General features: G+C 39.6%; 1 protein-coding gene across 1 annotated transcript; it reads right to left on the bottom strand.

Annotated features, from left to right (window-relative positions):
- Positions 1–1,265: 1,265 nt before the first annotated feature.
- On the bottom strand, positions 1,266–3,072 carry LOC149252675 (peroxidase 3-like). The gene is made up of 4 exons (XM_089454232.1): positions 2,854–3,072; positions 2,139–2,327; positions 1,883–2,048; positions 1,266–1,781 (listed from the first exon to the last, which is right to left on the bottom strand). The coding sequence occupies exons 1-4, from the start codon at positions 3,070–3,072 to the stop codon at positions 1,381–1,383; spliced, it is 975 nt and encodes a 324-aa protein (XP_089310358.1). The 3' UTR covers positions 1,266–1,380.
- Between the last annotated feature and the right edge of the window lie 21,841 nt (positions 3,073–24,913).

Below are 24,913 nucleotides of genomic sequence, written 5' to 3'. Positions count from 1 at the left end.
GTTGGCCATCTATGGCTAGAACATTGTGTCTTGATCAACTATATGTTGGTGAATCTTTATCTAATACTAATGCGCATACTAAGCGTCTGGAGGCGTACGCACATTTTCTTAACTCTGTACATTGAGGTATAACATTTATGTGCATTGTTCCAGGGAATGTGCGTATTTCATGGTTGATTTTCACCTAAATATGGGAGGAAATAAGCTGAGAGTTGTCCATAAGTAGTATTCAGATCATTGTAGCAAGTCTATCTTTTAGCAACTCTCAAAATTTCAGAATGAGATTGCAACACATGGCATCGGCTGACATTTATTTATTTTTTAAATAATTTTTTATATTGTCTCTCTAGAGACAATAGTTTGAATTATGGAATTGTCTCTAAAAAGACAAAAATGTAATTGTCTCTAAAGAGACACAAATGAAATTATCTCTAGAGAAACAAATCAAATTGTCTTTATAAAGACAATAATAATATGTGTTCTATATTGTCTTTATAGAGACAAATTTTTGAGACATTATATTTTGAGACAACCCCTTAGAGACAATATTTGAGTTTCTTTTTGTCTTAAGTTAAGACAATTGACTTAAATATTGTCTTAAAACCCCCTACATGTAGTAGTGTATAACTGTTTTTTTGTTTATCTTAAAAAAATTACATATATTCTTAACTATGAAATTTATTTAAATTATATTTTATTTAGCATAAAATATAGTAAGATTTCTATTTGAATATTTATAAAAGAAAATGCCAGCGCTCAAATTATAATTTATTTATAATATAACTTATATTTAAATATCGATAAAAATAGATTAGTCGATAATTATTAACATATTTATAAATATCAGGAAAAGTAAAATTAGTAAAATGATCATCTGTTTAATGAATAATTCAAATTTAGTTTTCCTAATTAACACAAAATCAAAATATTATTTAAAACTATCAAAATCCTCTCAACAATTGAGAAAAAATATATAAAATGTTTAATATTATATGAAAAGCAAAAAAAGAGTTAAATTTTTGAAGCCTGTTAATATATTTATAACACGAAGAGTAGAGAGTAATTATTGAATATATAAAAGTATAATGTAAATGTAAATCAATGTTTTAATATTCAATAAAATTCAAAACTTTGTCATACAGAATCCGAATTTTAAAAATCCTATTCAAAAGGCATATACTCTGCATACCCGAATAGAAAATATATTCAAAATATTTTACTTTTCAGTCGATACAATAATTGGACCATACAAATCGAATGCGTCGAAGATAGCAGAGATCAATCTTGAGAACCTGCTTACAAGTTGAACCTGAAACGTTCTTACTCTTATTCAAAGAGAAAATGCAATGATTCTCAGAGCAGAACGACATGATCGCCCACTTAATTTATAAAAGCGCAGCGTCGTCGAATTTGTCCTGCACTGCCTGTGAGCACACCAATTCTTCCCATCTTCTCCATAGACATTCCAAAATCTGAGAAAAATGTCGAGGCCTGCAACTCTATATTAACATATGCTTGGGCTTCGTTGTTGGTCAGAAGCGCAGCATCAGATTGAAAGAGACCTCTGCGCGCCTTTAAATTCATGTAATAGTGGGTGTCAAAAATTCGAGAGCTACCCGGATCCATCTCTACTATTGTCGTATTGTCCGCAGGCTTGCATTTTATCTTCAGTCGAGCTGCATAATATTTGTCCAAAGACGGATCCATATCTCCTTTTCCAGTAAAATTGTAAAGCCGGTTGCTAAAGGAGGTACAGTGGGAAACCCCTATTGTGTGGGCGCCTGCACCCAGTATTGATATATATATAACTCATCAGATTACGATGCCATAATATGAATCAATCGGAAAAGAATTGCAGTATGGAAACTAGTGAATTACATACCTGATAAGACAACAAGGTCTTGAACATCAAGACCATTGCTTGCAAATATTGATGTGAGTTGCGAGAAATTCGCGGTGGGCGCAGGAAGTTTAGTGAGAGCTTCTTTCTCAATAGACACTACTCCATCTCTACGTCCCGTTGGAACGTTCCAGAATGGTCCCCCCAACTGTTTCATGAATTAAATATCATATTAGAGGCTGGGAGCTAAAAAGGATGATTAAATAAGGCATGCATTATGACTGAACAGGAGTGTTACCATATGGACACCATCTCTTGCGACGAGCGCAACAATATCGGCGCATGACACTACTCCCGGGCATATCTTCTCCACTGCAGCTTTGGCTGCGTCAATGACTTGGAATCCTCTCAGGCTCAGATTTGGAAATGCATCCTTTTCCGCTTTCGTTGAATCTGTTGAATTCAAGAGCACCGATCCATCGCAACCCTTCAGCCCGTTAAAAAAAATCAATTTATTGATATTTTATTTTGAAAAGTAAAATAAAATTGGTAAAAATCATATCATCTGGGTTTTGTTGATGCATTTTGAACTATTTAGTGTTATTCATTTTTAGGATGAGATTTTTTTGAACTATCTAGTATAGTTCATTGCAAGACAAGATTTTTTTAACCATCTAGTATGGTTTATCGTCAAGACAAAATCACAAGATCACCAGAGTTTTGTCAAACTTATTTAAAGACAAAATCACAAGATCACCAGAGTTTTGTCAAACTTATTTAAACTATCTAGTGTGGTTTGGTGTGGTTCATTGTCAAGACAAGATTTTTCAGTGTTTAGAATCTTGTCTTGATAAAATAACCACACTGGATAGTTCAAAATCTTTGACAAAATTCTAATGATATGATTTTTATAGTATAGATCACAGAAACCTAAATTCAATAATTTTTTTGTAAATACTATATCCCCTCTATAAATAAAACATAGCAAAAATGTAAACTTAAACAATACTCACCCTGACAAAGCAATCATGAAAATGCATTCTGAGAAGTGGAGCGGCGAGGGATGGAGCTTTGGATATATACTCCCCAACTACGTTTTCTACTGCACTATAAGCTGCGGGGCAGGTCTTGTCATAGAAGTTCAGGGCGAGTTCTTCATCTGCAGAAACACAGAGAAATACACAGAAACTCACCAGTGCAATAAACAGATTTCTAATGGTAATCGTCTTCATGATATCCAAAACGAAAAATGCTGTGAAAACTGAATTTCTATTAATCCTGCTACATTAATGTCGACAACCAAGGTATTTATATCCTGAATACTTGTGCTGGACTTGGATGTTGATTTCCTTGAAGCATACTATGAGAAAACCGCTATAATTGGAGTTGGTAGATAAGCCAAACCATCGTAGCTGGTATTCTTGAGAATCATTTGGCACACCATACTCCAAAATAATTGTTTAAATAAAAAACAACACATTCAGAAACCTAGGTATTATTTTATGCCATTTTATCTCTATACACCCTTTCGATCCACAGTGGAGGTATCCTGGGTGTTTCCAATTTTCTTTAGCTGGCATTTTGACACTCAATGCTTCGACAAAACTATATACATCTATAGTTTTTAATAAAATCTAGTACACTAGACTAAAACATGCGCACATGGTAGACCCAAATTTTTGTATTTTTCCTTCGAACAATATCTTTGCCTCTCTTGACACACAATACCACGTTATACAAATAAACCACGTTAAACTACAACGTACGCACATGGTGGAGCATCTTATTCCGATCTGTTATCTATTTCTAGTTTTTTATTCGGAATCCTTGGACTTTCACGAGACAATGACATGAGGGCAGCTGGCGGATGGTAGACTATAATTTGTTAGCTCAGCTGGATTCGTTAATGATCCGTGTCGGTGTGAAAGTTTGAGAGGTAAAAATGCCATTTTCGGCCTTTCGCCCATCAAATATCGTTAGTAGTTTATAGCATTCCTTAAAAAATAAATTAGACAATATCAAATCACGATATTGCCTAGAATTTTATTATCGGTTCGATGAAAATTCCAAAAGATGAATATTAAAAATAAGACTGCGCCCCTGCAAAAAGCATCTGGCCTCATAGAAAAATTACCCAGATGAACCATGCGATGATTAACGATTTTATGCACGTTGGGCACAAAGCATGGAGCGACAGCTTTGAAGTTGATTAATGTACTATATGTCCGAGACTCATGCATTTCTTTATTCTTAAGTCATGGACCTTTATGGGAAGGTGAGAGATTAAAATTACTTTAACGTCTAGCTTAAGTCACAAATGATGGGCGAAGTGAAAAGGAATTAGGGCGTGGCTAGATAACACGCCACAAACGCTTTTACCGAGTTTTTGGCCTACAACGTCTTGCTTAAGTCACAAATCATGGGCGAAGTGAAGAGCAATTAGGGCGTGGCTAGATAACACGCCACAACCGTTTTTACCGAGTTTTTGGCATACCACGTTTGAACTTTTTCCAGGAAAAAACCTGTAACATTTTCATTAATAGGAAATGTTATATATTGTAAAGATCTTGTTTAAATTACAAAGAAAATATCCTTGTTGAGAATATCCTTAATGCAGTGTTGAGTCTCTGAATGCCCCTTGTGGTCGCAGATGAAAACAAAGCATATACATGATCTGAAAGAGTTGAGTTTATTTAATGAGACATAATGCAGAAGATCAAAAATTGAAATATTACCAAGATGAGACACCTAGAAAAGCGCCTATGCAAACCAAAAGTAAATCAAGGGGAGCGGGAAGAGACTAACAAAAATCAAAAGAACCCACACAAAGGCAGATCCCCTCATAAAACAATTCATAATGAATCTGCTTAGGCCAAAGCGACATAGCACGCTTGGAAAGTGCATCTGCTTTAGAATTTTGCTCCCGCAAGACATGTTGGAATGATATCTCTGAGAAGAGGGGCTCTAGGCCCGAAATCCACTTCATCTAGTTGCAATGTGAGGGGATCTGTAAGGCGTTGCGATCTTGAATCCATCTTATCGTAAAAAGGCGGTCCCCAACCTCTTGAATCCATCTTATCGTAAAAAGGGAGTCCCCAACCACCAAAATGCAATCAATATCGAGACATAGAGGCACCTGTAAGGCACGCCATAAGGCTTGCATTTTTTCTTTGTTGTTATCTCCCAAGCTGCCAAACCACCTGAACTGATAGGACAAAACTAAATTGATATGAAACGAGACACCACATCCGCATCTACCACTAGCGGAAGGTCCATAAAAAAAAAAAAAACAAATTGGGAAAATATTGGACAAGTCAGCACGAGCGATGGACCTGGTAGATTCTTTGGGACACCAGGGGACAATCTCTAGAGAGTGAGTGGCGATGCAGAGTGCAGTCAAATTAGGACTGGGAGGAGTCTCTTCAAAGAAGTACTTGTTGTGATGTGCTAAATGCCCCAAAAGACGCATAGGGAAACAACCCGATGTTCTTTGATTGGAAGCCCCAAGAGAAAATCTTGTCCACAATGGAGGAACTATCACCAATGACCAGGGTCCCCAAGTGAGAGGATAATTTCTTCCAAATGTCCTATGCGAAAGGGCAGTAAATGAAGAGGTGACGCAGGAAACGGCCAGCTACATAGAATTCCAATATCCCCAGGAATTTTAACTCAGAACTCGAGTCAAATCTTCTTTATTGAATAATGCTTTTAAAGCCCCTCTATTATCCTTAATGATGCACCTTAAACCTCCATTAAATCATAAGCCCACATACATAACCAATTCCACACTTATCTATGGTTATATTCGACTCAACCCATAAAAACCTTCTATGAGCACTTTAATCCATTACAAACCCTTTATAATATAAATTCATTATAAAACATACATTTTCCGCCCATCATACAACCTCTAAACAATTATCAATGTATGCCTTTATCGCAATTGGATATCGGCTCTCCGTGGTCACACTACTCATGAACCCTTCCACTTCCGATTTGCGATAACACCGGACTTGTAAACTATGCCCATATAACACTATAGGAAGCATTATTTGCGTGCTTTCTTCTTTAAACCTAAAACAACATAACTTTATCAAAACACATGGAATACATGGGAAAACCTGCTCCGAACACTTAAGCCGAACCTCAAATATTATAAACCCGCATCTATAACTTTGTCGGGTTCACTTCCTTCACATGTCACATTGTTCCTCCGCTGATAAAGCATCATTGAATGTTGTGATGTGATCACTCCACTGATCACAATCGACGATCGCTCATCTCATAGGCTTAAGGCCTGAAACCTGCTGCATACACATGAATTTCATCGATGTGATAAAGTGGTTCTGCTCAGCCCGATTAGATCTAGTATGTTGATCTTACAGATCCTACGACCATTGCTCCTTCTCACATCTATTCCATCTTGTCTTGATATCGCTTGTTTATAATAGACTCTGCGTTTAAAAAAATGATTCTTTGTGATATCTTTGGATCAATGACCGAGTTTAAAGTGGCTCAAACGCTGCTCTTTACACTAAGGATCCGAATTATACTTTGAACACTACGATTTATCACTTCAAGGTGTAAAACAGAGGAAACAGTGAGATTGATCTGCAGGTGGATATACAGAGATAAGGGAAGGGTTTTAATAGAAACAACACCTTCTCAAACACTGATATTTTATTCAATATTGAGTTACAGAGTCTTAGACCTCTAGCTCGATTACAACAATAAAAAGACCCTATTTCTCATGCTAGCCTCTATCTACACTCCAGCTAATCTATTCAACCTCTCCAACCTATCCAACCCATCCAACCCCTGAATTATACAAAAAAACGACAATTTATACAAAAGTGGATTCATGAACCAATTCTAGTTCAGATCCAAAAATCTCTCACTCTCTCCTAGAGAATCTCTTCAACTCCACTGTTTTCTAAGAAAACGCTAAATCAAGTCTTCAAATCCCTCATATCCTATTCAAACCAAATAAATCTAGCTATTTGGCCTGATCTCCACACGGGGGGGATCAATGAGCCACTATACCCTATTTCTCATATTTTACAATAAATAAACACTCTCATACATTTAAATAAATAAAAGTAACTAAAGTATTGTCTTCCAACCCTTTGTTAGTCACAACATGTGATCATTCCATCACATTTTTTACTAGGTCTAAATGCTCATGCATCAGACTCCCAAAGTTGAAGGTTTTCATGACCTCTTGGTCATGTGTTTCTTCTGCTGATCATCCAGTATCCCAAACTTTACTTTATAACTGGTCATCACTTTCAGCACGTTGTTGATTCAATTCTTCTGCCACTATCACTTCTGTTCCTCCAGATTTCCAAATCTTATTTTGTTGTTGTCCTCTTTCCTTATTGATACAAATTCCTTTTGTTAATTTCTCTTCCTTGTTGTCCCTCTTCTCATCTGATTTCATCTTCCACAATTTCTCAACTTCCTCTTTACAATTTGTTCTTAACTAAACTTCACTGACATCTGCCTGCTGTACATTTTCCTTTACCATATAAATTATAAAAAAAAATTCCAAATCTTCTTTTCCTCTGTCATTTACGAACTATTGTTTGTACTCTACGGCTTCCCTTTCATTATCATTAAAGATAATCCTTTCCTCTATGTTATCAGGTTCATCTAACATCTTTTCCAACAAAATACATATTCCTTCATATTCAATAAGCATGTCAATTAGTTCAGAGGCGAAATTGATATATTGTATATACTAATTTTTCGAACTCTCGCCAGGTGATGATTTGGGTGCCCCTGCTAGTGTTCCTGAGAAAACTTGCTGCATATCACCTCTGCGCCCTCAACTATCCTATCCTACTTCAGGGCTGATCACCTCAACATGGCTCCGCCGTCCGGAGGGGTGGGCTATTCCCCCCCTCTCGCATCAAGCCCCTCCTCTGACACTCCAGTTATCGTAGATGTTCCAGCCGGTTCTAGACCCATCCCAAACGACGCCCTCCACACCGATCCTGACAATACCAATAGCGAAGACACTGTTGCAGGCCATGAGGCAGCTAAAGACAAAAGTACAGTTCAGAGCGACTCGATGCCAAGGCCAAAAGCATCCTCTGCGACATGCATTCCCAAGTCTGCAGAGAGAATCAAGATAGATCTTCCCAGTGATCAAATCAACAACCAAATCCAATATATGAGGGATCATGCACTCATAGGCAAGTTCCTTGGATTCTGGCCAACTGAAAAGGCCTTGCATGGCTGGATTGCCTCCAAATGGAAGCCCAAAGGACAAGTCACTCTGCAGCTTGGCCCCAAAGGTTTCTTCACCGCCATCTTCAACTCTCTAGAAGACAAAACTCGCATCTTTGAAGGAGCCTGTATTTCTTCAACTCTACAAGCCTGTATCTTCATGAATGGAAAGCGAGGTTCAATCTAGACAAAGAAGATTTCAACTGGGCTCCGGTATGGATATGCATGTATTCTCTTCCCTCGGAATAATGGAACGAGGAGACCTTAGAGGACATTGGCAACAGCCTGGGAGCCTTCATCAAAATCGCCGAGGAAACCAAATCTAGAAGATACATCTCCTACGCCAGGTTCTGTGTACACATGCATCTAACCAAAGAACTCACGGATTCGGTAAGTCTATTTCATGACGATTTTGAATGGATCCAAACAATAGACTACGAGCATATCCCTTTTCGATGCAGAAAGTGCCATGAACATGGCCATCTTTAAAGGGACTGCCCTCTGAATCTTCAATCTAAAGTTCCCGCAACTGAGATGAGTAAAGATGCTGAAGGATTCACTAGGGTCTCCAGTCGCAGAAAGGATGCCAAGAAACCTCCAGTTGCTCCAGAAGCTCCCAAGAAACCTAAAACAAGGAATAGTTTTGAAACCCTATCTTCACAAACCAACTTTGAGGATCACACATTCATACCTCCTTCAGATCCTTCCCCTTCCACTCCAATGCCTCCCCCAAATCCTTCAGCCTCGCCCTCAAAGTTCGCTTTAATTAGCACCCTCGTCTCAAACTCTACTGATAAAAATCAAGCTTCAGACACAGCCCTACAATCTTCCACCATGGAGATAGATGCATCTCTAGCTCTCAGTATTCATCAAAGGTCATATGAGGAGGAGCAAAACAAACTGATACACATGGAGGAGGAACCAGAAAGTGTAGATCTGGGAGATCTGGACATTCTCAAACTAGAAGCGGCGTGTCGACAGGAAGAATTCAGTTATATACCCCTTAGAGAAATAGAAAGACTTGAAGTTGTTTTTGCCAGAGCACAAAAAAACAAATACCTTGGCATTCAGGCAGGCAGTCCTTGGGATGGTAAAAAAATCCTGAAAGATTCAAAAAAACGAGGGCACAAAATGGATCTGCAAAGGACTATTATTATTGGAGAAATGGTGGTGGACTCTGGAAGATTCCCCAAGCTGACCAAGTTCTTTAAATCTCTTCCCCATGGTTCCTCATGAAGCTAATCTCATGGAACGTGCAAGGGCTTAATAACCCTGCAAAACACCGAATGCTAAAAAATATGATCCAGCAAGAAAAGCCTACACTAGTCTTTTTACAAGAAACCAAATGACACAGCGCTGTATTGGAGAAAATTCTAAATAAAGTATGGACAGGATGTCGCTCAGTCTCTGTAGACACCTCAGGAGCTTCTAGAGGGCTAGCAATCTTGTGGAATCCTCAAATTCTCTCCCTGCAAGATTTTCATGCCTCTCACTTCTTCATCCAAACTACATTCCACCTAATTGGGACCAATATCCATGGTCTTCTCACTAATGTGTATTTTCCTCAAGATTCACAAAAAAAGCTTGATTTGCTGAACACACTCACTGCTCTTAACACTGGCAAGAGCCATCCCCTTTGGATAAGTGGTGGCGACTTCAATACCATCACAGCACTAGAGGAAAAATCAGGAGGTCAAGCAAGACTGGAAGGGGACAGCATCGGCTTTAAAAAATTTATACACAGCAATCAACTAATGGATCTTCAGACTTCGAATGGTATGTATACATGGACCAACAAAAGAAGGGGATCACAGCACATAGCTTCAAGACTGGACCGATTCGTTTTATCGGATAATGACATTCACCTCGGCGGAGACTTCCATGCATCCATCATGCCTCATGTGGGCTCGGGTCACTGGCCCATTGTGCTACAGTGGTCGCATCGAGAGTCTAAGAGCAACAGACCTTTCCACTTCAAATCCTTCTCGTTCTCTCATCCTAACTTCAAAGTAGTGGTCACCGCTGCCTGGAAATCCTTTATCCCCCCCGCAGGAGCCAAGATGTTTCAATTTTAACAAAAGCTAAAGTAACTTAAGAAAGTGCTGAAATCTTGGAATCGCACTCAGTTTGGTAACATATTTGATCAACATAAAGCACTGGAGCAGCAAATGAACACTCTGCAACAATGTATCATCTCTGAGGGAAGAACGAAGGATTATGCACTACAGGAGTAGGCCCTCCTTACTCAGATTGAAACACGAAGGCAGCAAGAAGAGACTCTCTGGCGACAAAAATCCAGGATCAGATGGCTTAAGGATGGGGAGAAAAATACTAAATTCTTTCATAGGTCAGACATTCAAAGGAGAATGCACAACAACATTGCTTTCATCAACAACGAGCAACGGGAGTGCCTGGAGGCACATGAAGACGTGGTACAAGAATTCCAAGATTACTTTCAGAATATTCTTAAGGAACCCCCGGGTTGCAGAAATCAAGCTATACAAACTATCATGCAGCACATTCCTAAAATCATAAATGAGGATCACAACAATAGGCTTCTCCAGCCTATTTCATTGCAGGAAGTGGAGGACGCAATGGCCCAGCTCAAGGATGGTAAAGCGCCCGGCCCTGATGGATTCACAACCAATTTCTTTCATGCTTTCTGGGAGCACATCAAAAAAGAGGTCTGGGAGCTGGTGGATGAATCAAGATCGATGCACTGGGTCCTTCCTTCCATAAACACGATCTTTATAGCGCTCATTCCTAAAGTGGAATACTCCAATACACCTGACAAATATAGGCCGATTGTGCTATGTAATGTAATCTACAAGCTAATATCTAAAGTCGTGGTGAATAGGCTCAAACCCCTTCTCCCTCTCCTCATTTTGCCAAAGTAGATAGGTTATGTAGAAGGGCACCAGATTCTGGATGGTGTCATTCTCTCCCATGAAGTGATCCACTCCCTCAAGATTCTGAAAAAACCAGGTATGATTCTCAAACTAGATCTCTCCAAAGCATTCGACAAGCTCAGTTGGTCCTATATTAAACACACCTTACTTGCATTTGGCTTCAATGCTACCTGGACGCGATGGATTATGAATCTCATTTCCTTTCCCAACTTTTCCATCCTTCTAAACGGTTCCCCTTCCCCTCCTTTTCATCCTTCTCGGGGCATCCGTCAAGGTGATCCTCTTTCCCTCTTCCTTTTTGTTCTCATGGCCAAAGGGTTAAGCTGCCTTCTTCATTCTGCTTCTAATTCTCACTCCTTAAAGGGCATCTCGTCGAGTGGTCAATCCCCCATCACCCACCAGCAGTTTGTCGACAATAATATGCTCTTTGGTCATCCGTCAGTGCAAGAAGCCTCTCCCTTCAAACTCCTGCTCAATCTCTTTTCAGAAGCCTCTGGAACCACCATCAATGCCTCCAAATCCTAGCTCTTTTTCTTCCATACTCCCATTCTTACTTAGAGGAATATAGCCAGGATCTTGGGTTTCTCAATAGCCAAGCTTCCTTCGAAATATGTGGGAGCTCCCCTGTTTGATGCTGCTATCAAATATGCTTCCTGGAGGACCCTCTTTAACAACTTAGAAACCAGGCTTTCCTCCTGGACATACATCTCTCTAAACATTGCCAGCAGGATTATCCTCATCAAGTCTGTTCTCCAAGCCATGCCTCTATATTTGTTCTCAATTTTGGCTGCCCCGAAATGGGTTCTCAAGAACATTCACAATCTTCAAAGAAATTTTCTTTGGGGCTCCTCAGGTAACAACAAAAAATGGGCTCTGGTCAAATGGATAGAGGTATGTCTTCCGAAATCAGTTGGGGGACTAGGTCTGAAGGACCCCCTCCATAGCAACAACATCATGGGTGCGCGCATATGGTGGAATTGGATCTCTAAACCGCACACTCCCTAGGGTCGTCTATGGGAAGCCAAATATTCTCGAGGAAGTCCAAAGGAGGAGCTAATCCGATTCAGTTCAACCACCCCTGGATCGCTGATTTGGAATGTTGCCGAGCAACATAGTGCCTTTGTTCAAGCGCATAGCTTCTGGGAAATCCACTCAAGCACCACTGGAAAATTTTGGGAACATTCCTGGAAACAACTTCCCAAACTTGCCTCTCTCTTTAAAAAACCCAACTGGCAAGCAACCATGCAGAAAAATGTACAAATCCATGTCCATCAATTATGGCAACAATATTCTCCCCAAGGTTTTCAACTTTGGAGATCGACAAACACATGGAAGGCCAACTGGCAGGAGGAAACCTATGATGAGATTGATCAAGAGCTCAAACTCAGGAAAATCAAACTTTCAGATCAGAAGGACCGATTGAGATGGGGATATACTACCAAGGGCATGTTCACTACCAAGGAAGCATATCAAATCATTTATCACCCCATTTAGATAATAAAAGATCAACTATGGGACCATGTCTGGCAACAAAACATATGGCATATGGTCTCCACTTTCCTTTGGCTTCTCAGCAAACAAAGGATCCTCACATGGGATAACCTACAAAAGCGAGGATTTATTGGGCCTTCCAGATGCTGCAATTGCAATATTCACTTAGAGAAGATTAATCATCTCTTGGATATTTTCCCTTTAGCAGCTCAAATTTGGGAGAGAACAGCACAGTGAAACAGAAGAACAGGAAGAAGAGAGGGAGACACCGTAAACACCATTAGCAACTGGCCTCGGAATCCTTTCCAAATCCCTCTTCTTAATGCCCTCTGGAACCTCCTTCCAGGCTTCATCTACTAGATAATATGGAAGGAAAGAAACAACAGGATCTTCAAAAATCACAGTTCACCTCTTGATACTCTTTGGCTTCTTCTCAAGCAGAATCTTCAAGAAACTCTAGCTCCTAGACAATGGCAAGACTCAGATATGCCAGTCTTATCCCAGTAACGCCACATTCTTGCCAACTGGAACTTAGATCTCACCTTTGTAGACCCCATCAAGCCCAGTACTTCAATTCATTTTGAGTCTGCACAATCCTCATCTCCTCCTGCCATCCAACCTTACAAGCTGAACTTTGACGGAGCGGCTAAGGGCAATCCTGGGTCGGCTGTATATGATGGCATCTTCAGGAATGTGGAAGGCGATGTTCTGCATATGTATCAAGGTTCAATGGGTAGAGACACCAACAACGCTGCCGAGCTTGAACGCTTATGGCAAGGTCTACGCATATCAGAAACAGAAAACTTGCTCCCTTTAGAGGTTGAATGGGATTCACAAATTCTAATAGAGGCAGCTATCCGAATTCAATCAGGATCCTCAGCTGCAAAGATTGCTTCGAATTGGAGGCTTCTAAGTAGACTGGAACAAATTGAATAATGGCTCAAAACTCCATGCAACATTTCCTTCAAGCACATTCTGTGAACTGCTAATAAGGTAGCAAACAGACTGGCTAATCAAGGGGTCGATCAACAACTCCCCTTCTTCTCTAGTCCATTGAATAGCTCCAATGATCCACAACTCAAATGTGACTACACTATCATGGTGCAACAAGATCTCTCCCTCCCGGATGCGGGTGTTTGACTGTGGTACAGGTACGTGGGCAGCTATTTGGGTGGGCGCGTGGCTTATCTCCACCGCCACTCGGCCTCTCACTACACCAATCATGACTTCCCCTGCGCTCAAGTTTATTTCTGCTTTAATGCATCCTATACCTCCCCTTCTGCCGTTTTATTTTCTGCTCATGGCGCTCTCAACTTGCCACATTCACGTTTCTCCTCTATACTTCAGATCCTCCTCTGCAGCTATAGTGGTTTGCTCTTGAATCTTCCCAGTATTACACTGGGCTATGGTTTGTTCGGCGAATTTCTGGCTATGCCTGCAAGCTTCTCATTGTCTCACTGGCAATTTCACTAGACACTCGTCTGTTGCTCTCCCTTTCGCCCTTCTGAATGCTGAAGAAAAGCTTTTCCTCATCCCTTTCCGCCTCCATAGTTAATCTAACTGCCTGGATCACTCTGTTCCTCCAGCTATGCCGAAACTTCGCCAGAGGATGAGCTGCAGAAGAGGCAGCTCCAGGGGGCAAACGGGCCGCCAGGTCTCCACTTCTACGACGGACTCCTCGACTTTTTGCTCGGATTTCCGCATGGACCAGTATCCAGCTACTCGGAGTGGTCAGGGTAGGGGCAGAGGCCTACACAATATGGCAGTGAGCTCCCTCAACTCTTCGACTAACACTACTCGGCTACAATTCCCCTGCAGCCATGGCACTTTATCCTTTATGGCGACGGTCACCATAGAGCTTAGCATGCTCAATCCAGTTCAGGAAGCAGGTTTCCTTGGAGCAACTACGGAAAGGTTGGCTGAAGACAGACATGGTTCCATCCAGATGAACTTCGAACCGAGTAAGGCTTCAGGCTCAGGCAAAAGCAAGGCTTCCCCAATCATGAAGGAATATGCAGTCTCCTCTGAGGACGACGATGATTACAAGTATGGATTACGCATCATCGAAGAGCCGCCCGATCCCTCTCATGATGTTTAAACAAGTTGGTGTTTTTTGGTTTTTTGGGAATTCAGTAAGCTTGAGAATGTTCACTTATTGCCCTCCTTACTATCATGATAAGTGCTCTAGCTCAAATTGCCAGTTTCTCCTGCAAAAGGGGTACTCTGCTAGCCTTCGGTTTCCAGTCTCGAATGCAGTCACAGCTACTTCTGATGTTCGTATACTGCTTTGGGCTTCAGGAAATGTCTCTCGGTTCCATCTATTTGGTCTAGTTTTCCTGTTTTGGTTGACGTATGGCCCCAGCTTAAATCTCAGTTTCATGTTCAACAATGGGGTTTTTTTGTTTGTTTACTTTAGTCATGGTCAGGTTCTTTGTAGTTATTCAGGGCAATATTCAGCTGGGTTTTTTTGCGAATTGATCTTCTATGCTTGTAAACATGACGCATCTTTGGGCTAGCTTTTACGAGGCCATGGCCTCGGTGTAAAATTATTTTGTATTAATATAGAAGTAGACGTATTCAGAAAAAAAATTAAGCATGTCAGTTACATATGACTCCTCATCCTATATAAAACTAAATTTCGATCACAATTGTCAGACTCAAAATAACTATGGTTTTCAATCTTCATAGGTAATTCTGCCATCAAATCTTTATATTGGCCTTCTGCATAAGTTATGAAATTGTCATCGATTTTCATTCCAATACTTTCCTCTACATTACATAGTGTTCCTTGTTCTGACACAAGATTATCATTCAACAGTTCAATAGCTAGAATTTCTTGGAGCATATCATTATGAAGTATCCTTTCATCTTCTATGCTTATACTATTGCAACAAAATGATGTTGTTTGATCTTCTCCTACATAAGAAACATAATTTTGGTTTTCTAAGATTTCTTCATGGTTTACAGATTCATAAAAATAATCCACTTTAAAATCACAGAATTCTTGAACTTCTGCATCTGTCAACATCATCATATATTCCTTCACAATTTCCATAATAATTTCATTTTGATTATCTGCTAAAGATATTTCATTCTGGTTATCATTACAAACTTTCATTTGCTTATCTTCAGCTTCTTTTATCATGACAATTTCCCTGTCAATACCATCATTCTCAAAAATAGTAAATACATGCTCAAAATATCTTTTTTCTTCAGCCATTTCTTCCAGTAATCTCTCTTCTTCATCAACATGCATAAGCACACTATCCAATCGTTGTTCATTACCTTCCAAACCCGAAAACCTACATAACATGTCAGTTTCAAAAATACAAGGCTCTTCATTTGAAGCCTCAGTGATCAGTTCCTTATGTTTCTCTGAACTATTCTGATAGTTCACTAAGTTATTGAGAAATTCTTCCTCAACATCTCTGATTTCTTCCTCGTCAAAGAAAACTTTTGGGACTGTAGCTTCTTGACTATGCTTGGCAACTTCATCATAGGTTTGTAGAATACCTTTCTCTTCTACACATTTTTTCCCAACACTTAATCTATCCAAACAAGACAACAATACCTCCTCCTCTTCTATGATAAGTCTTTGATTTTTCAAAGATTTCCTTGAATTAACTTCTTCAGCTAAGTTCTCTGTGTCAGCTTTCCTTTTATTCACTTCACAAATCTGCAACGCATATGTTTCCTTTCCTTTTTCCATTTCCCATTGGTCTTCTATCCATGCTAAAATTCCTTCAAACATGATCCAATATGATTTTAATAAGAGAAAACACAACCATTCAGCCATACCTTTTAATTTCTTCCGCCAATTGAAGTCTTGAAAGTCTTTATGCATCTCCTTTTGAGGTTTTCTTGCCTCTACCTCTTTCACCTTTTCATAACAGGTTCAAATTCATTAGGCTGCATACTTGCAATTTTACATTCACAAAAATAATTAGTCCCAAAAATATGAGATCCTCTTGTCTATGAGGATGCTACCAGCACATTCCTCTCATTCCAATTTGCATAGATCAGTTCTTCATCACTGTCTCCTTCCCCAAGGAGAGATCCTTTCTCTGGTTCACAGATGTATTCTACTCCTTCATCCTCAACTGATTGGAGTATTAATTTCTTAGCAAACAATTCTCTAATAGGCCATTTAACTCTTTTTCCCACATAAAATCCTTGTTTCCATTTTTCTCTAATTCCTTTCAATACCAGCTTCTTCAAATGACTGAGTTCTGCCTTCATCTCAGCCAACTCTATGTTCCTTTCTTCTTTACTCATTCCTTTGAGTCCAACTGCTTCAGCACTCTTTTTCCTCTACTTCTGACTTTCCTCTATACCCCTGCCATGACTAACAATAGTTAGTTCCATTTCTTCCTTTGTTGAACTTTCCTTGTTCACTAGTGAGCTGCAACTAGCCTTTTTCATCGGTAACAAGTCTCCTTCATGCCTCACCAAACTTTCCTGAGTTTAGCCTTTTGGCACCTATTCGTTCTTTCCTCGAACCTTTCACTGACTAACAATTCTACCCAATACTCCTCCTATTGGAATTGTTATCTCCTATCCACAATCACAATTGTGTGCTACCTCAACAACTTCTATCAACCCCAATTGGAAGTTGTTTTCAGTTTGTCTGGAACACTCCTTGCTTTAGGCTCTGCATCTTCAATTGCTCACTTCCTTCTTTCATTCAGTAATTTCATTTACTGTTGGGCACTGTCAGCTTTACTCATCTGAGAGTTCTTCTTGCTCTATATTCTTTATCATATCTCATATGCTATGATGCTGGTACAACTCATTCTATCTTTCAACAATTCCACTGCTCCCACTAACCTGCACAATCTTATCTGAAGATACATCAAAGTACCTTTCAAACCTGCAATATTTCGTTCAAAGATGTCTTAAAACTAATTCGCATTCCATCAGTTAAATCTTTGCCAAAATATTCATCTATTCACTATTTCGTTTAGACTTTCCATTCAAAAGACTCCATAAAACCAACAACTATTTCCCATTTTACTTTTCATAAGGGACTCTTCAGCTTTCAAGATCAATTAAGATTAGATAAAAATTTCAATTATTTTTACCAATTCATGGCAGATGCTATTAATTCCTTCTAATAACCTGTTTGTAAGCAAATCCTGTCTTGCTTCTATAAATTCCAAAATTCATTCCTTGTAGTCGTTCTTCTTTCAGTCCTATTAAATCCAATCTCTGTTCTTTCAATAATCAATATCATTGCCTTCAATGATACTTGAGCAATCTTCATTCACTCTTCAATTTAACTTTAAATTCTAAACCTTTCACTCTAATTTACCTTTTAAATCAAATCAATCATGCAATCAACTTACACAAAGATTTCATTTTCCTGAGAGGAAAACATCTTCTCCTTTGAAATTTCAATTCCTTGTTGCTCTTTATATGTTCAAACACATCTCTGCGAAACCATCAAAATAAACATTCTTACCAGACCTTCATCAGAGATTCATTGCTTCCCCCATTCTGATATCAGTGTCCTTTGTAGTTTGATCCCCATCTGTATCAATCCACTTCCGTGCAAATTATACATATGCTGAGATTTAAAATTCAATTTCCAAACCAATCTTTACAGAGCGTTGAGCTAGCTCTAATACCAAAAATGATGGAGGAAACATGCGAATACATAGAATTCCAATATCCCCAGGAATTTTAACTCAGAAACTGAGTCAAATCTTCTTTATTGAATAATGGTTTAAGGCCTCTCTATTATCCTTAATTCTGCACCTTAAACCTCCATTAAACCTTAAGCCCGCATACATAACCAATCCCACACTTATCTATGGTTATATTCAACTCAACCCATAAAAAAATTCTATCGACGCTTTAATCCATTACAAACCCTTTATAATAGAAATTAATTATAAAACATACCTTTTCCGCCCATCATACGGCCTCTACACAATTATCAATGTATGCCTTTATCACAATTAGATATCGGCTCTCCGCAGTCACACTACTCATGAACCCTTCCACTTCCGATTTGTGATAATGCCGAACTTGTAAACTATGCCCATATAACACTATCGGAAGTGTTATTTGCGTGCTTTCTTCTTTAAAACCAGAACAACATAACTTTATTGAAACACACAGAATACATGGGAAAACCCGCTCGGAACACTTAAGCTGGACCTCAAATATTATAAACCTACATCTATAACTTTGTCAGGTCCGCTTCCTTTGCATGTCACATTACTCCTCCGCCAATAAATCATCATTGAATGTTGCGATGTGATCACTCCACTGATCGCAATCGACGATCGCCCATCACATAGGCTTAAGGCCTGAAATCTGCCACATACACATGAATTTCGCCAATGCAATAAAGTGGCTCTGCTCAGCCTAATTAGATCTGGTCCGTTGATCTTACAGATCCAATGGCCACTATTCCTTCTTGCATCTATTCCCTCTTGTCTTGATCTCTCTTGTTTCTAATAGGCTCTCCGTTAAAAAAATGATTCTCTGTGATATCTTTGGATCAATGACTGGGTTTAAAGCGGCTCAAACACTGCTCTTTACACTAAGAACCCCAATTATGCTTTGAACACTACGATTTATCACTTTAGGGTGTAAAATAGAGGAAACACTTAGATTGATCTGGAGGTGGATATACAGAGATAAGGAAAGGGTTTTAATAGAAACAACACCTTCTCAAACACTGATATTTTATTCAATAATGATTTATAAAGTCTCGGCCCTCTAGCTCGATTACAACAATAAAAAGACCATGTTTCTCTTGCTAGCCTCTATCTACACTCCAGCTAATCTATTCAACCTCTCCAACCTATCCAACCCATACAACCCCTAAATGATACAAAAATATCACAATTTATACAAAAGTGGATTCATGAACCAATTCTGGTTCATATCTAGAAATATCTCACTCTTTCCTATAGAATCTCTTCAACTCCACTCTTTTCTAGACAAATGCTAAATCAAGCTTTCAAATCCCTCATATCGTATTCAAACCAAATAAATCTAACTATTTGGCCTGATCTCCACATAGGGAGGATCAATCAGCCACTATACCCTTTTTCTCATATTTTACAGTAAATAAACACTCTCATACATTTAAATAAATAAAATTAACTAAACTATTATCTTCCAACCCTTTGTTAGTCACAACATGTGATCATTCCATCACATTGCTGACTAGGCCTAAATGCTTCTACATCAAGAGGTGAATACAATCTTCCAATGCAGATTTATAGTGAGGGCATCTACCAGGACCCACAAATACTCTCTTGATGAGTGTGTCCCTGGTCAAAATCTGATTATGTAGGGTAAGTCAAGTGAAGCATATAATCTTGAGAGCAACATCCAAGACCACAATTGTTCAGTGAGCTTGGAAAATGGCAAGATTGGAGAACAAGAAATGATGTGTTCATATACTTTTGTGGCTGAAATTATTTCATCCATTAAATGACCTCCCCAAATGAGATAATCTGGACGGGAGGATAACATGATACCAACCTCGCAAAGGTTGTGGCAATAAACTTCCCATTCGACTATCAAATATTCTAGGATGCCAATTTCCCAAGCATGTGAGCAAATTGGGGGAGACATGAGCATGTGAGGGCCCCTTGCAATGCTGGCCAGAGACGAGTATCCAAGCTGATTAGGGGAGATGATGATGGGGTTGGATAAATGGGGGCTTCTGGGCATGCCTTTTATGGTGTCCATCCCCACATTGACCTACAAATTGTTTCCAAAAACCCAAACAAGGTTACTGCAAAACCAAGGGACTGTGCTCCATAGGCTTCCCCAATTTGCAAACATACATGTAGTGGATGCAACACCATTGCTAGTCCATTCCTCCAATCCACTGTTATGTAAATATTTTGCAACCATTTTATTTTGGCATAGACCCTGATCTCCGAAGATGCGCCATAGATTGGTAGACAAAAAATCCAGATTGAAATCTTTGAAATCAAGGAAGCCCCAACCTCTAATCATAATTGGTCTAGAGATTAGATTGAGGCTAGAAAGGGGGGATTTTTCTTATGGTGCCAAATCCCGACCATAGGAAATGTCACACAATGGATTCAATCTTCTTCATGTTAGGATATTCTGACACATAGGATATAGTTAAGTTCAACTTGGTCTAGTATAGAGTTAGGTTAGAGTTAGGTAAAGTGTGTTTCTTTACCGTTGTACATTTTTTAACTTACAATCCGACGGTCACAATATGTAGTGATCCGACGGTTCACTCTCACCTCGGTATTACCGACACTTGATCCGTGGCTTGACACTCGATTGGTCCATGAGTTCTATTTAAAGCGCATGGAGGGTCATTGTTCGGGTAATCCATGCATGAGAGAAGCTTATGTAAATTTTCATTCTTTGATTAATAAATTGTCTGTAGTACCCACGTTGGGATAGGTCGTGGACTGTTTCCCTCCTTGCACTCTGAGGGTTTTAACCACGTCAAAAATACTAGTGTATTGATTTGAGATCTGGTTGTGAGCGGTGTCCTTTTGGTATTCTTTCTGTGGAACTTACCCTGTAAATTCCTACATGGTATCAGAGCTATTTGAGGGCCGCGTCCGTTGGTGATCCAAATCTGAAGCCGGTAGAACTGCATGCGGCTGTCGTTTCCTAGATCTGCTGTTTTTGACTGCTTTCGGGCCGAGAGGATTGCTCTGTTGTGTTCAGAGCATCTGTTCCAGTGAGGAACCCCTTTCGTTTCACGCGAAAAGGTTTCCGGTAGCCCTAGCTGCGTCATTTTTCAGATCGGGAGGTATACAGTGTTTCTTTTGCAGTTTACTGTTATTTTCTCTCTGCTTATTTCGGTCTCAATTTATTTAGCCTTTTTTTTAACCGGATCTATACCTTTTATTTCTGCGTATGCTCTTTGCCCTGCGACTCTGTGCAATCTGGGCAAATCAGAAACAGAAAGGAAGGATTTTTCTCATGCGTATGCTCTTTTACCTGCACCTTTGTGTGATCTCGGAAAATCAGAAACATTGAGAAAAATATTTAGTTTTTCGGCTAAAGCTAACTTTGAGATTTTTTTTAAAAATTTCTAGTTTTTTGGCTAAAGCTAACTTCGAGCCGCAAGGTTCGTTTTTCTTTGCATATTCGTGTTGGATTTTGTGTTTTGTGTTTTGTAAGGAAAAAGAGCTTTCTCAAGGTAAGCACGCAAACCAAGGCCCCCCCCCTCTCTCTCTCTCTCTCTCTCTCGCTCTCTCAAATTTTTTGTATAGATCAATTGGTTCAAAGCTATTTTAAGAGAGCAGAGGCCTTGGGTTCAAGTCTCCATTTTGTGGGGGCAGATTTTTTCATTCCCGCACATTCGCGCACTTTGCCGGCAACGTCAACAAATTTTTTTCAAAAAGCCATAACTTCTTCATCCGGAAGCCTTTTTCAGAGCCGTTTTTTTTAAAACCGCCTATTTTTTCGAGATCTATCCGTTGGAACACTTACTTTCAGCATATTCACCTTGAGTTTTTTTTTAAAATGGAAAGTCCATGCCAAGTCATTCTTGACAGCACTAACTACTTCCAATGGGTAGAATACATGGAAGATTTACTTAGAAGTAAAGGTCTCTTCAGAATAGCCACAAACCAAGAGAAGAAACCAAAAGATGAAGACAAGGCGGCAAAATGGGAAAATAGACAAGATCAAGCACGTGGTTTGATAGGGATGTCTATTTCTTCTGATCTTAGATTCCACATTGCAGGACTTGAGACTCCTCATGAAGCATTAGAAAAACTTGCTAAAGTTTTTGGGATTAAAAATGAAATTAGAGCCCATCAACTTGAAAATGAGCTGCTTACTTTGGATCCTAATAATTTTTCTTGCATTGAAGATTTCTTGTCCAAATTCAAGACCCTTAGATATCTCTTGGAAGGTGTTAAAGTTAAGAAAGAAGATGGTAACCTTATTTATTCCATCCTTACTAAGTTGGGACTAGCCTACTCTGTATTTGTTTCCACTTTCCATTCTACAAGGGAAGCTTTCATTTGTCAAGGACAAGACTACAAGGCCCCTTCCTTTGACTCCTTTTGTGATTCCTTAATAAGAGAACAAGAAAAACTCTTACACCTTGGTCTTCTTAATCTTGGAAACTCTTCCACGAAAGCGTTAGCCGCCCAGCAGCAACCAAATTCAAAGAATCCTAAGAAGTCATATCCTCAAAAGAATGGTCCTAAACCATCTCAGCCTCAAAATGAAAGATCATTTCAGCAAAATGATAAGACCAATAAAAACAAATGGAAGAAGACTGATAGACATTGTAACTTTTGTAATCGAGATGGCCACTTAGAATCTAAATGCTTTAAGAAGATGGAAGCCTTGGAAGCCGCAATGAAGAAACATAACATCCATGTGGAGCCTACTTCAACTTCAACTTCCGGAATGGCACTTTCTGCATCTCATTGTCAATCATCTCAGTCTGGTTATTCATTAAATGTATCTTCTTCTTCTTCTCATTCTCATGAGTGGCTCATTGATTCTGGAGCCTCTTGTCACATGGCCAAAAACCAAGCCATGTTTTCTTCTTTAAATGATTGTAACACCAAAAATATATATATTGGTGATGATAGATCTCTTAATGTTGTAGGGACTGGAACTGTTCATCTAGACAATGGTCAGTTTAATGATGTATTATGTGTTCCAACCTTATCCTGCAACCTTCTATCTGTCTATCAGATAACTCACTCAGGTGTGTTGGCATTATGTTTCAAAGTGTTGTCCTTGATGGCAACTCACTCAGAGGTTGGTACAGGTGCTCAGAGGTTGGTACAGGTGCTCAGAGGTTGGTACAGGTGATGGCAACTTGATCAGAGGACAGATCTCAGTACAGCAGGTCAAGAAAGAGATATACGCAGGTTCAGCAAGGAGAATCCGCGTGTACACGCAGGTTGGCTTCAGTAAAAGCGCGTACATGTGAAAAGTACCCTTGGTCCGTGGTAGTTAGACCTTGGAAGTTGTGCCTATGGTTTTTGGACCATAATGTCTCGACGAACGTGTTGATCCCTAGTTTCGAGGTTGATGGTATTGTGTTTCTATGGTTTTGGCTCTTGGTATTGAACAAGGCCTAAAGCTATATAAGGAGAAGATCACTAGGCAAAGAAGCATGGATTGTGTGTGGCTGACGCAGTGAGAGGATCTGGTATTGTTGGTTATCTGTTCGGGACGCTTGGTAAGGGTCGGATCTGACAGCAAAGGCAGAAGTAATCATTTCTAGATCTGCACGCGGGTTGCCTTTGGAGAAAGCGCGTATACACGCGGTTTTGGTACAGTGAAGTAGCGTATGCATGATAAGGGTTGATATTTCAGGTTGTTGCTGATTCTGGTGGTTGTTGCAGGGTTCTAGATTCTGGTTTGGGTTCTGTGTTCTTGATGACAGGGTTTCAGTGATTCGGTATTGGGTTGTTTAATGAATTATGATGCAAGTATAAGTTGATGATTGTATTGCGGTAATGTTTGCTTTGTACTCTTGGATCCAGTCTGAAAATTGATGAAACGTGGTCCCTGAAGGTTGTAGGGTCAGCACCTACGTACTAGTAAATGGATCAGCTAGTACAAGAGCTGAGGGGGTTGTAGCTCCCTTCCAAAAGTAGTTGGAAAACGAGAGAGAGGGTTGTAGCCCTCTGCAGGTTGTAGCCTGCATACTGGTAAAGGACTGCACCAGTATATTGTAAAAGAAGTTTCTCATTAAAGAAAGAAAGAGACGAATTGCAGCAGGTGGTTTTCACCCACATTGGGTTTCCACCTTATATCATGGTGTTCATGTGTGTGGCTCTTGTGTGATGATTCTTTTCTGTTATACTGCACCTGTTTACTGCTAAATTGCTTAATAATGTTCTGATGCATTTACTGAAGATAAGATTAACTGAATCATAAGATATCTACATATACGCTAGTTGCTTTAGACACAGTAGCGTGTACACGCTGGTTCACTTAACAGAAGTCGCGTATATGTTTCTGAGTAGGAAATTGAAAAGGTTTTATTAATCTGATAATACTGATTCACCCCCCCTCTCAGTATTATTTCCAACAATTGCTATCAGAGCAGGTCCTTCAGAGGAAGCTTGATCGCTTGAAGGAAAAGATCCATCAAAATGGCTAATCCAGAAAGAGAGGCACACATCAGGCCACCAGTCTTTGACGGGAACAATTTTACTCACTGGAAGATAAGAACCACTGCATATCTACAGTCTCTTGGAGCAGAAGTTTGGGGACTCATAGAAGGAGGATACAAATTCCCATCAGCAACTCCTACAGATCCAGCAGAGAAAAAGCAATATGAGCTCAATGCCAAAGTAGTTAATGTCCTATTGGGTACTTTGACTCAATCAGAATTTATGAAGATCATGCATCTCAAATCAGCTAAGGAAATATGGGACAAAATCGTTACAAGCTACGAAGGAGATGATCTGGTAAAAATAGCGAAGCTTCAAACTCT

The sequence above is a fragment of the Pinus tabuliformis genome, chromosome 7 (assembly GCF_031772625.1).
Source record: "Pinus tabuliformis cultivar Carrire ecotype Pingquan chromosome 7, CPIR1, whole genome shotgun sequence".
NCBI classification, from domain to species: domain Eukaryota; kingdom Viridiplantae; phylum Streptophyta; class Pinopsida; order Pinales; family Pinaceae; genus Pinus; species Pinus tabuliformis.
The sequence above is the reverse complement of the archived record's forward strand: the minus strand, read 5'-3'. Positions and strand labels throughout refer to the sequence as shown.